At 39.8% G+C, this 13,821-nt stretch overlaps 1 protein-coding gene across 1 annotated transcript in view; it reads left to right on the top strand.

Annotated features, from left to right (window-relative positions):
* LOC148819196 (SEC14-like protein 2) overlaps window positions 1-13,821 on the top strand; it is a 31,497-nt gene that overhangs the window by 1,544 nt on the left and 16,132 nt on the right. Inside the window, exons 2-5 of the mRNA XM_088935314.1 lie at window positions 980-1,055; window positions 8,530-8,573; window positions 12,546-12,608; window positions 13,348-13,536. Coding sequence (XP_088791440.1) covers window positions 980-1,055; window positions 8,530-8,573; window positions 12,546-12,608; window positions 13,348-13,536 — 372 coding nt within the window. The remainder of the gene's footprint in view (window positions 1-979; window positions 1,056-8,529; window positions 8,574-12,545; window positions 12,609-13,347; window positions 13,537-13,821) is intronic.

Raw genomic sequence — 13,821 nt, forward strand, 5'->3', positions numbered from 1 at the left:
AACATGCATTTAGCATTTGAATTACTGTATTCATGGGAGCACAAAGTAAAAAGGGAGTATATCAATTAACATACTATAAATTAATGCATTTTTGTGCAAAAATTAAATGTTATCTAATAGTATATCAACAAAGAATGTCATGGGTTGCCTAGCAACCCGTCAGCAAGTGTCATAGTGCCTTAAGGCCTGCTTCTAGCTGCTAGGAAACCTGTGATTCCTTATTGTTTTGTTTCCTGTCCTCAGCAAAGGTGTCCGAGCAGCTCCACACCTTTTGAGACTATTTAATGCTAATGTGCATCTTCCTGTTCTTGAGGAGATGTTAACACCTGCAGCTGCAGCCAGATTGCTGCCAAAAATCTGGATGATCATCTGTAATGCAGAAGATGCACTCTGAGGAATTTCACATGACTTTCAGATAGTCCAGGTTTTTCTCAACTACTTTGGCTGGCAAGCATATCAGTTTCAGAAACAACACTGCGTATTGCAGTTTGTCTATAGGAATATTCTTCTTTAGGACTTGTCATGTGAAATTGCCTTCCCAGGAGTTAACAGTCTTCACAATATATTTAAAATGCTGAAATAGCATCACTGTGTTTTTAGGACCAGAAGTGGTGCAGTACTTTCTGATGCATTGTCTGACCACAAATAACATTGTAGTCTTTAAATATAATACATTATTAGGTACCATTTTAATTTCAACATACTCATTTTTTAACATACTCATTTGCACAGCATCATTTGCATTATGAATTTGTTCCTGTTTCCAAAAATTAACACCTTTATTTTTTCTGTTCTCTGTAAGCTTATTATAACATGTTGCATGTGATTCTTCGAGTCATATGCTAAATAACTCTTTCATGTGCACAGTATTCTGATCTGAGAGAAAAGGCACATGTTTTTTTAATTCTGTAGTCATGGTCATATTTAAAAGTGAATTTATTTCATTTGTGTTTTTTTTTGTTTTCTCTTCCATTGTCAGTTTCGAGAGAACATTCAGGACATTCTGCCCAAACTTCCTGCTCAGCATGACCACTTCCTACTGCGCTGGCTTAGAGGTAAGCTGGTTGATTCCTTGGCCAAAAAAATCGTTTGCTTGTTTCATGTAGATCCATTGGATTTCAGTCTTTGGGCAGACTAGATCTGTTTGGGTCCGTGGTTGTAGTAGATCACTGTCTAAATTTATCAAGGATCGTCTTAGATGTCTGGAAATTACTTTCACGGCAAAAATCGCTACTGGCTTTTAACAAAGGTCAACTGTTGTAGAAATAACGTGTATTTATAACCAGTGTCTGTGTCACTGATACACATAACAGATACTGAAAGTGTATTGTTTCTGCCTTTAGGGAACCCCACACTATAAGGAACCTTTGATTGATTTGATTGCAGTGTGGATTCTTTATATATGAAGAAGCTGGTCAGTGGTGGCATGGTGGTTGAGGAGATTACCTGTGGTCTGTTTGTGGGTTGAAGTATATATCTTTCACATCCTTTGGGCAGAGCTCTTTGATGGAACACCTTGTCTGTTGGTCACCATGTACAGAAAGCAGAGGTCTTTGGGCCATCAGAACTCTAGCAGTTATAGCCAAGTGAATGGCTGTGTGCCTTTGGCAACACTAGGTGACCGTGTTTGTCAAAGCTGCTAATCATTCAGAGCTGGTGAGAAGCACTCATTGCTATGGGAACTGGAGTCCCTCATTGTCTGTGTGCATTTTGGGTCATTGTTGTTTGTGAGCTGATCACATTGCTTGCTCTGTGGTTAATGCTTATATCTAGTTACTTCACTTCCAGTCATGTGGCTGCTGTGCACCAAAACTTTAGTCAGTCGGAGGGCACTGCATAATGTGCTCACCTGCCCCCTATGCCGAGCTGAAAGCTGATGTATTCTCTCAGTTCCTCCTAATTTTTGTTGCATATAAATAGTCAGCAGCAGCCCAATGGCACAACAACATATAGAAATGTAACAGTTAAGATTCATTATGCATCTAGGTTGCCATACAAAAGAGAGGATAAATGCATGCAGAGTAATGATGGTATGTCCAAATTATAACAGATCTGAAGTACGTATTAGGGCCTCATACTTATAAATGTCTAAAATTTGTGATGCTACGGCAGGTGAATTAAACATAAACACGATTTTCAGGGCATGCCAGCAAAGGCATTTAAAAAAATACTCCTTACATCTGCTGCATTTCTTAGCTCCATAACCTTCATTTCTAGCAGTTTTATTTTGTTCAGTGTGATTTCAAAAGACTAAAATGATTAGTGCTAATAACTGAAATTGTGAACAAAAAACACGATTGAAGTGAAAATAAAACAGTTGACCTACTGTATACAGTATACCGTATACTTTATACAGATAGAAAATAGTACACTTTTCAAAAATGATGGCACTGAAGAGTGCTCTGAACTGCTCCTTTCTTCCCATGGCTATTTTTATGACTGAGTGGCCACAGTCGGTCAGCTGGCCTACAGTGATAGGCTTGGCTTCAGAGGAATGGTGCTGTGGTCAGAAAGTGGAGTTCAGTTCGCTCTTGGGTTCTGAATCAGTGCTGCAGAGGAAGTGGACAGCTGAAGTGTGTCTAGTGGAGCTCTGGGATGTCATTCGTTTGCCAAATCACTGGTGAGAGCGCCTGAGTGCCTCCAGAACAGAGACCGCCTTCACTGGTGTTGGAGGAATGGAGGAGGGACGCAGGAGAGAGATGTTTTGAAAGGAACTGACTTGTTTATAAAACTTCACATTTCCAGTGTAAGGATATGCACATGCACCGATATTGTATATCGCCGACACAGCTGGTTTTGGAAGATGATCTGCCAGAGTTTTAGCCTATGTTATATCTGGCCTATTACAATTCTGCAACAAAAAAGGATCCTATTTATCTCTTGTCTCTTTTCACCTTTGCCCTCTCTTAACTGTGGGATTTTTTAGTACTGATAACACAGAGTGCTTCATGTGGGTAAAAGTTAAAAATTAGAGTTCAGTCTCGGACCAGTATAAAGTGGGTATCTGGGTAATTTGTTTTCTGTAAGAGGTCAGGAATAACATTTCAAACTGAAGGATAGCAGTTTATTTAACCCAGTCAGTATTCTGTTGGGAGAAATGTTTCTTTTTAAATTTTGTAATCTATTGATTCAATCATGTGTTGAATTCTTTTAATTAGTAACTTCATATCTGATGCACAGAGATGTTGCAGTTTGTTTCGTGGGTTCCCCAAAAAGGAAAACCAGAGAACGATATGAGAGTAAGACCTCAGATTGTTCATTTACTGTTCCCTTCGTTTTTAAAATGTTATCCGTATCTTGGATGAAGGGAGGAGTTGTGGAGGGGCTCCAGAGCTGTGGCAGGATCATGCAAGATCAACAGATCTCCGAAGTGATTTCAGAACTGCCTCCCGAACTCTGACCTTCCAAAGTCGGTGAATCATGGCCTGGTTGCCTTCATGTTCATCTGGTTTCACCCAAAGGATCGTTCACTTGATGCTTCAGTCCTGCCTTTGCCATTTAAGAATCTTAAGGAATATACAAATGAGAGAAGGCAATGTGACCCATCACGCTCATATGGTAGCTAGCTTTTTAATAATCCAAGAATGTCAAATATCCCACAGAATTAGACGTAATCACATGGCTAGAGAGCTGGTTTGGGATTGGGGTTCCCATAATCCTGTGTATAAAGAAATGTCTCCTGTTTCCTGTTTTGATTGCTCTACACCTAATTTCAAGTGTTGTCCCTGGTATCTTGTAGTTGGTACTGTACAGTATGTGAGCTACTTCAATGTACCACATCTCATTTCAGCTGTATTTTACCTCACTGTATAACTTTGTCCTCCAAAACCCTGAGGCTGGATATGGTTCTGTAAATTGACCCCTGTCAGCACTTTACCCTCCAGAGTTTCTAAACAGCAAAGTAATTATTCATGCTTACCAGATGAAGGGCCCTCTGTCATGAGCTGAAGTTGTGTGTGTGTGTGGTGGAGGAGAGGTACTGTATGATGCAGTCTGTAATCTTATTAAATATGCACCACAACATAATTAACTGCAGACTGCAGGTTCCACTATAAAATGAAGCTTTTGATATAGGTGCAGCAGCAAAGATGTGCTTCTCCTCTGTAAAACATTGTTGTTTTGTTGGTGGTTAAGTGTCGGATTTGCTGCTTTGTATAAATGCTATTGTACCACTCTGCCACACATTTAGCTGGGGTAACTTCTTGATATAAAATCTGATGTATAGATTAACCTGTAGCCTAAACATTTAACCCAAATGACATGAATGATAGTGTTTCTCAATGTCCCAAAAAAGAGTAAGTAACAGAAGTTACTTTCTTATTCTGAAATGTTTCTCTGACATTCAGAAGGAAAGTAAACTGTGGAAACTCAAGACAACTCTCAGGGGAAGGAGTTGCTTTTACAACTTTAATGCGCAGTCATAGATCATTCCATTTAGGAACTGAAAGTTGCCACAGCCATTACTACAGCTAAACCTGGCAGCAACCATAAAATATGGATTATATATTTCTACCATTTTTTGTTTTTGTTGCCCTGCAAGCAGAAATAAGACCTACAGATAAATGATTACGTTTAAATCAGGCCAGGGGAATTATGTGGTCACAACTAATGGATTACCTTGTGTTGTGCATGGACCAGTGGCAGCATTCCCATGAAAACAGTGAATATTTGTTATTCAAATCTTTTCTTCCATGCCTATGGTATATTCCACCCTTCATGGCCATTGGGCTCTTAAGGCGTGAAAGCTGAGACACCTAAAACATTTAAACAGGCAAAACCTTGTGTAATGGAATAAAATGCAGTGGACTTTGGAAAAGGTCAGCTGATCCCTTGCTAGTATGGCCTTTGTTAGAATAGGGGCTTTGTTCTCTTGAAATGTCTTCCAAAAACAAAGAATATCCATTTAGGCAGTAACCTGTGAAGATTCTGTTTTTGTTTCAGTTGGATGAATATTTATGGGTGACACGGTGGCACGGTGTTTAGCATTGCTGCCTTGCAGTTCTGGGGCCCTGGGTTCTGTTTCAGAATGTTTTAGAGTGCTGTCTGTGTGGAGTTTGTATGTTCTTTGTGCTGCAGACTTGCTTCTGTTCCTTGCTGGGATAGGCTCCAGCTCCCCCAGGACCCTGAATTGGGGAAAAAGCGATTAGAAAATGAATCGCCGATGTGTTAAATACCTGGGGAAAACTAGAGCTTGCATTTTTGTCAGTATTCTATTTCATTGTACCTTAGATCCAAAAGCAGTTTATTGCTGTGTTTCAGAGAGCTCCTTTATAAATTCAGTAGTGCCCTGGCAGGCAGTTCTGCTAGCAGCCTTTGTAATATTACAGCGATAACTTCAGAGGTGTGTGCCTGTCTCATTTCTTGTGGAAATTCAGAATCTTCTTTAATGTGGGACCATGGAAAAATATCAAAATACCTTTGGCAGTTTGATATTCAGAGATGGCATAATTTAAGTAAAAGACATAGAGAGAAACACAGAGCACCAGGGCTTGGTACAATCAGCATGTTGGCTAATAATAACGTCCTTAAATGATCGTTTATCAGTTTTCAAATCATCTGAGGTTCCAAGAGGTCAGCAGTAGCTTTTGGGGTTTTTCCTTTTCTCTTCTGGCTGTCGGGTCTGCTGACTTGCTCTTTGTCCCTCTGGTCATGAAAACACAGGTTATTGCCCCCCCAGCCTGTGAGATAAGATTAACCAAAGTAAATCTTGGATCAAAAGGCAACTCACTTCACCATAGCCATTGGAACATCACCTTTTATCCACATTGCGTACGATCACGTCGCGTACAATCAATTCTGTAGCCTGCAGAGTTGGAAAGGTTGAAGATATTCACTAAAAAGTTATAAAGTAAATTAATTATGTTTGTTTACTGAAATGCAGGATTACAGAATTGTTTAGCAATATGGATTTCTAATGGTCATTCAGCTAGGTGCTGCCACATGCACTGGATAATATGTTTCACAGCAAGCTAAGGTTGCAGATTTTTCATAAATGCCCAATAGTGCCCCTGTAAGCTTCTCATGCTGCAGAAATCTTGGTGGGCACTTATGTTTTTTTTCTCTGGTAGATAAAAGGGAAATTGTTCTTTGTACAGCTATTGTGTGGTACTCACTGGAAGTATTATAAAAGACAGCAATAAAAAAGGAACAGCTACGAAAGTCCACAACAAGCCTGTTATCCAAGATCTGTTTAGAATTCTGTTGTGGTGTGTTGTGCTGTTTGTTGATATGGCAGGAAGCTGTGGGAGGCAACAGGAGCAGTCGTTCCTCCAAAACGTCTCCAATAGTCCCAGCAGAAAACACTTGTTTCTTGAAATGACACTAGCCACCCTAGATATAACCCACAAAATTCTACCCCAAGATATCAAACCTGTGCAAAAAGCAATAATCTGACAAGATCTTGTGGGCTGCGCCTACTCAGAGTTCAGAGTCTCTGTCAGTGGTAAGCTTAAGATTTTTCTATTTGTCAGTCACATTGTGCAGTGCATATTAGAATAACATGAAAGGTATGACTGAATAGCAGTAAAGCATCGCTTATATCCAGCGACTGCGGAGGTTAATAATCAAGCCACCCCGTCTTTGGAATGGCAACAGTCTTTTTGTAGGAAATATTTCCCGTTGGGGAATGGGGGTTGATCATACTAATGATAGATTTCTAAAATGGCACCATTAAAAGGGCCATACTTTCCATCTTGCTTTTATGATTACTGTTAGGTCTGTTTGTAAGTGTGAGCGCCATGCATCTGAAACAAATTAATTCAGTGTAACAGATGCTGTTTATTGTTAGACTATACTTCGTTGTCAAAGATGCCTCTGCTCATTCATCCTACCAAAAGTGTTATAATGGAAATATACTACTACTCATTCTAATACTTTCAGAGTGTCTGTTTTGTGTCTGTAACAAAATCATTTGAAAAACTGATTGATTTTAGATTTTAGGTGTGAACACAGACAGACTTGGTGTCTCCCAGCAAATCAGCAGTGAGCTTTGTGGGGTAGATGGTACTACCTGGAAATGCAAGAATGCACATATTCTTGCAAACGGTCAAACAAGTTCTTCGGTCAAATGAAAGAAATGGTGTCTTATTCTGTTGGCCTCCTACATTGATACTTTTGGGAAACGGGAAGACGAGCACATCTGCCCGTGCTAAGGAAATACAGAAGAATGTGTCTGCAGCAAAGTCACATCTACAACAGTCTGTCTGCCTCATGGATGGGCACCTCTGTGGTGCAGAAGCTGAATGGAATCTTCAGCTTTCTCCAGGCGTTGCACTTGCAGTCTGGTGACTACCAGTGTAAGCTAATAATCCCCTTGAGAGTATAAGGTGCTTAGTTTCAGGATGATTCTAGGTCAAGTCTGACTGTGGGGGAGTAGGGGTGGAGGTAGGCTAACCATCACCATCCTTGTTCTCTTGTTCTCTAGCTTTTACCTAAGTTTATATAGCAAGAGGACCCTGACATAAACATTGTGCTGCTGCCCCTCCGCTGGTCATTAAAACATGAAGCTTCGCTGATCAAGAGTAGAACCCTGTAAGCATTACACAGCAGCCATTCAAGGCTGGCTCTCTCACAGCATGCTGGAAAGTGTAGTCTGAGCCCATTCTTCTTCACCTGGGTTTGTTAGCAATGTTTTATTTTGCTATTTTTGTTTGCAAGGGGGTGTTTTCTACCTCCTGTGTAACTGTTTTCATCTAGCTTTGATCTTCAGATCAATACAGATTCATGGAGACTTGTTAAGGTTTAGGTGATAAGTAACAAAGCAACACAGTGCAGAATCTCCTTGTTTGCAGAGGTATTGAATTTATCAGTATGAAGCCTATAGAACTAGATAAAAACACACTTGATCCACCTACCTAAGTTTTATTATTGACAATGCACCAGATCCAAAAATGAACGCCAAATTATATGGGCTCAGCTTCTTCTGAGATGGTTATACCTTTAATTTTTTTGTTGTTGTTCAAAGCCTTCAGTTTGCTCAACAGAGGCCATCTGTTAGTTACTGTGACTTTAAAAATCCCTGTGTTGCTTTGTAGTTTTGTAGCTTTATCTGCTGTTATCTTTAAGTCAATTTGAATTTCTATTGATATCTATCAGTTTTATATATGTCGATTACTTTAAATAACCACTTATCTAATTCAGTGTCAGTGTCACGGTGGCCCAGAGCCTCCCAGGAAGCACTGGACACAGGGCAGGAGACATCCTGGGCAGGAGACATCCTGGACAGGACGCCAGTCCATCACAGGGTCCATACGGACACAAACACAGAAGCGCACCAATTTTCCCAGAGGCCAGTTAACCTACTAGTATGTCTTTGGACTTTGGGAGGAAACCAGAGCACCTGGAAAAAATGCATGCAAACTAGGGGAGAACATGCACACTCCTCACAGACAGCACCCCAGGTCTGGAATTGAACCCAGAGCACCAACACTGTGAGGCAACAATTCTAACCACTGCAGCAGAAGGCTGTGCAGTGTGTTAATTCCAATATATTTATTTTTAATGATTTCCATTTATTTCTTCTACTTACAGCCAGAAACTTCAATGTGCAGAAAGCAGAAGCAATGCTCAGAAAGGTAAGGCATGTTTTTGTTTTACATCTTTGGGTTTCTTGAAAAGCGCTCACAAACAGTAGTGTCCAGTGCAGAGCTGAGGTTTCTTCAAAGTGGAGCGCTAGGCAAGTCCACATTGGAAAAATGTAACATCTTGTGTAATGAATATGTGATATGGGATATGTGAATGCAGCCATTAAAGCCACCAGTTGATACCTACATACCTATATTATTACACACAAATGAATGGCCTTATCTATACAGAACTGTGTATGAAATGAGAATGTGATAAAAAGTAATATAGTATAATAAAAGCATAAACCTAAACATTTGTGACATTTACATACAGTACATACGTTTCAAAAACTGATCTTTCTTCTGTCTTATCTGAATGGTGATTGTGAGGAGTATCAACGTGATGCACTTGGATGCCGGGGACCATCTGACATTTTCCCACCAATGTCGTAATCTTACGAGTTTTCTTCTCTGTGCTGCCTCTCGCAGGCGCACCTTGACGCGACACCGCTTTGCGAGGATATTACCCAAAAGCACAAAAACGGTCAAACAAGGCAGTGCTGTCTCCAGGGCGTAGTGCATACATACAGCACTGCCTTGTTTGACCGTTTTTGTGCTTTTGGGTAATATCCTCGCAAAGCGGTGTCGCGTGTGGGGTGTTGGGGTATTGGAGAGATTTCTCCAAGACAGGAAGCGTGCATTAACATGGACTTTGGTAGATTACATATAGTCATATGTTTTATGTTCCTACAGATTGGTTCCCATTGATTTTTGTCATGTTTAAACTGTATAATACTATTTATATAATATTGTTGTTATTACCTATTGCTTTTATTACACAAAATATTATTTTATTGTGAAGAATTTCCAGTTCACCAGTGAAATTGTGGAAAGGCCTGTATCTCTGATTTTATCAAACCCCATTTGTAAGATGCCAAATGCAAAGGAAAAAAAATTGCAAATATGCCTTATTGGGACATCTAAAAAATAATGGACTCCTAAATCCTATAAACCCGGTTGGGTCTGCAACAGATTTCCTTCAAATCCCTTGTACCATGAGATTTCCAGATCTATAAAACTTGAAACTCTGAAGCCACACAACAGGGCTTTATTATTTTCTGGTGGGCATAAACGTGACATCAAAGAGCTTGAATCTAAATGTCAGACTAATTAAAAGTTCCAATCCCCTAGCTTTTTATGCAGAAACCTTGTGTAGTGTCAAATTAAGCTTCAGCTTTATAAGAACCAGCTTTGTAAATCTCCCTTAATCTGAATTAAATCGATTCATTTGTGATCAGCATACCTTAACAAACCTTCTCTGATGACGTTTGGCTTGATATAGGCATGTGTGCCCCTAATGTTGGGATCATTAGCAGATACAATAATTTATTAGTCGAACAGGAGTAGCTAGACTGCTAAAAAGGTACTGTTTAAATCTTAACAAGTCGTTGGATAAAAATCATATTAATATAATATTACAAAAAGCATGTTGCATTATGGAGTCGCAAATATTGTTTGAACCATTTCTTGTGATTAATGCAGAGTCATTGGTACATGCATTAGAAAACATATTTCAGTAACACTGGACATTTCTGGAAACTTTCAGAAGAAGTTTAGCTCTTGCATGGTGCACTAGTGTCGAAAACTTCTTCTTTTTATACCCTGAAGTAACCCATAATCTTCCCAGTGCTGTGTGAGCAGATAATAATTCCTGTGATTCTTAAGCCTAATGATCTCCTTTGTCCCATACATAGCTTCATAGATGCTGCAGGAGAGGCAGGATTTCTCTTCACCAGTGTAATAAAAGCAAAACCTTATCTGCTGTGCCTACAGTGTCCTGTGTCATAATGCTGAGGTTTTCATAAAGGTCGCCAGAATAACAATTTGGCTTGGTGGCTAAGCGTGACTTCCCTGAAACCAGGCTCCAGCACACCGAGAACATGATTTGGACCCTGTGGTTATGAAACAGTAATGATATCCAACAAGTTTTGAGAATTGAGCTTTACATTTACTGTACATTTAGTAATGGTGTGATCCAGGCATTTTCTATAAAAGTGACACTATACAAGTCTACTATATATACCCCAAAACATCAGAGAGTAGCACATTGCAATAGAACAATAGTTTGTTTGGTATACACTCCAAAACACAAATACACATACAAAAAATTCAACAAAAAAGCCATTCTCTGCCTGAACTCCACAGTGCCTTTAAAAAAATAATCTCTTTATAAAAAAGTCAGTCTCTATCCGAAGCTCCTCCAAACAAAAAAACTTGCTCCAAGAGTTTGTCCCTCGATCTCTTCCTTCTCCCTCTGATGCAGCACATTTCAGAGTCCCTGCTTTCCTCCTGGACAGCAGAGGTTGAAGGCCAACCTGGAAGATTTCCTTGTTTTAAATGTCACCCGGCCAATTGTTGTCCTCCAATAGGTCAGGTGACTGAGGGCAGCAGGTCCCTTCCCCATTGCTCCCTGGGAAACATGGACTGGACAGGAGCCTCATCTGGCCTCCACCTGCTATCCTCTCACAGTTGTCAGAACGGACGCCATTTTGTCCTATGGTGTCACGTTTCCACCATTTGGTGAAAGAAATTGGTCTTCATTTGGCAGCTGATCACAAAATGTGTGAATTGGAACAGACCGTCTTCTCTTTGATTTTTCACCCATCGTCTGCAGCTTTGTGCAAAGTGTCTTTTTAAAGCAGTGAGTCAGAGGCATGCATTGATTCTCTGAAATTACCATGCTGTGTGACAGCTGCTGCTGCTGCTGCTTGCATGCCTTTCAGGTATCAATCTCTGTCTAGGAGATTCGTGCAGTGCCATCACATTCCTTGAAGTCGTGGTAGATATCACTGCTTTCTGGTCTTCAAAACCTGCACAAGCTTCAAAATTGGGATAATTTCACACAGGAATCAAGCAAAATCTTAGTTCTCCAGTTTCTCCAGTTCTTTGCCATTGGCACATCTTTTTTATGAAACACCTTTTTGATCGGAACAGTGCTTCTAACGAACTCTGTTTCTGACTGAGAGCCACTTTTCCCCCATATATGTCATCATAGTCACCAGCGGAACTTGGATTTACTTTTTCTCACATGGATTTGATGTTTTTCTCATAATTGCTCTCTTTGTCAATTCTTTACCAGCCTCAACTGATTCCATATCGTGTTGTTATTTTGGAGTACACCTGGGTATCCCAAGAAAAACCTTTAGAGACTTACAGGTTCAATTTGGAGTAGAGAACAGGTGAACATAAAAAGATAGCATAACAAGAAATACAGAAAGTTCTGTTTTCCAAAAAAATTGTTGTTTGTGAAAGGTTTCCTAAAATTTCATATTGTATTTGTACAGCCATTATATCACCTACCAGGATGATCAAAAAGTAAAATTAATAGTAAATGAACCTGGTAGACATTTCTGTCATCACAAAGCACAGGGACGTTGGTGCTGTTATACTGTCTGTTATTGTCACAAAGTTGTGTGTAAACTTGTCCAATTTTTGCATTTGTGCTGATCTTAAACAGTCAACTAACTCCCAGATTAATGAACTTGATGATGTTATAAATTACAAAATAATTATGTTTATGCACAAGACATTAACCATAAATAACCATAAACAGGCATTTAGCTATTTGGTTTTGTAAATAGGATGGATGGATATAACCTGTTCAAGTACTTTTTTGTACATTATTCCCAATTTTACTTTAACCCACCTTACTTACCTGGATGTATCCCTTATTGATCTTCCACACTGGTCAAGTAAAGGGAGGTGTGATTCACATGACTGCTTTTGAAAGCTTTGCACAGATTCATAAAACCAAGACTGAGGAACTGAAATCAAGACCCACCCAGAAACGCCTTGATCTTCAAAATCCCTTTCAAAAAAGCCACTGTATAGATCTTCCATTGACACTAAATGCAATGGACGAAATGAACATCCTGTAGTGGTTAAAGTTCACTCAGTTCGACTGTTTCTCCTTTTTTTCAGCATGTAGAATTCCGGAAACACATGAAAGCAGACACTATAACTACAGATTGGCAGCCTCCAGAGGTAAACACTGTAACTAACGCTGACGGTTCTGCAGGAGCCTGAATTTATGGCCACTTGAGACAGGAAGGCCTGAGCTGCCCGTGTTGGTGGTACTTGTTTTTCAGTGTGTAAGAAGATATAAACTACTTTAGGACAGCAACTAAGCTGCAATGAAAAGAAAAAGTGAGCCCTTTTGACCGAAAGCCACTATAAAACCAGATTATGGTTTATTTACATCACAGAAGCCCTAAGGGTGAATATGCTAACAAAGAGCTTCTTTGAGGATTATGGTGTTCACTTTTCAAAAACCACATAATAAACCACATAAAGATGTTTTTTGCACATATGTATAGTAGAGGCCTATTTTCACTTTAAAGTGTGAAAATTTAGCTATACCACACTGATGAGCAGCTGTCCATGGCTGCTAGCTTTGACATATACAAGCAGAAGTGGGAGTCTATTGAGATGAGTTTGATTTACTGTATCGTGAAATTATCAGAACTAATTAATTTTCATTCTTCTCTAGTATTATGAATCAACTTCTTGTCAGCTCCTTTGAAGTTCACATGAGAATTCTCCATATTTTTAGTAATTTAATTAATTTTATAAGTTGTTTTGCTAATGTCGTGTCGTATTACTCTGTACCTTTGATGAGGAACATAATAAACTGATTGTAGCACATTTGATTTTGAGCATCCCCTAGTTTCCTTTCAGTGAAGCTGTGCCAGGTCACTACCTGCCTTGTGTTTCTGCTGTCCAGGTCATCGAGCGATATCTCTCAGGAGGGATGTGCGGTTACGACAGTGAGGGCAGCCCCATCTGGTACGATGTGATTGGCCCTGTGGACCCGAAGGGTCTCCTGCTTTCTGCCTCTAAACAGGACTTTCTCAAATCCAAGGTGCGGGATTGCGAGTTACTGCAGAAGGAGTGCCAGCTGCAGACGGAGAAGGTACTATTCTGAACACCTCTGGCGCTCTACTCCTGAATGTGCACATGTACTGTAATTAATACACGGAGATGTGTTGTCCAAGCAGAGATGTTGTTTTCATTCATTTCGTACCCACATGCTTTGCAGTTGGGTTGACAGAGGACACCAGAAATGAACAATATTGGCAGACTTTATCCGTGAGAAAAAAATAAGGAAAAAACACACTGCAAAATAGCAATAATTCTGGGTCTTCCTTAATTTTCATGTGGATGCAATGAAAAATCTGCAGTTTTAAAGACAAGTATA

Source organism: Atractosteus spatula, chromosome 17, assembly GCF_055471065.1.
Source record: "Atractosteus spatula isolate fAtrSpa1 chromosome 17, fAtrSpa1.hap1, whole genome shotgun sequence".
Taxonomy (NCBI): domain Eukaryota; kingdom Metazoa; phylum Chordata; class Actinopteri; order Semionotiformes; family Lepisosteidae; genus Atractosteus; species Atractosteus spatula.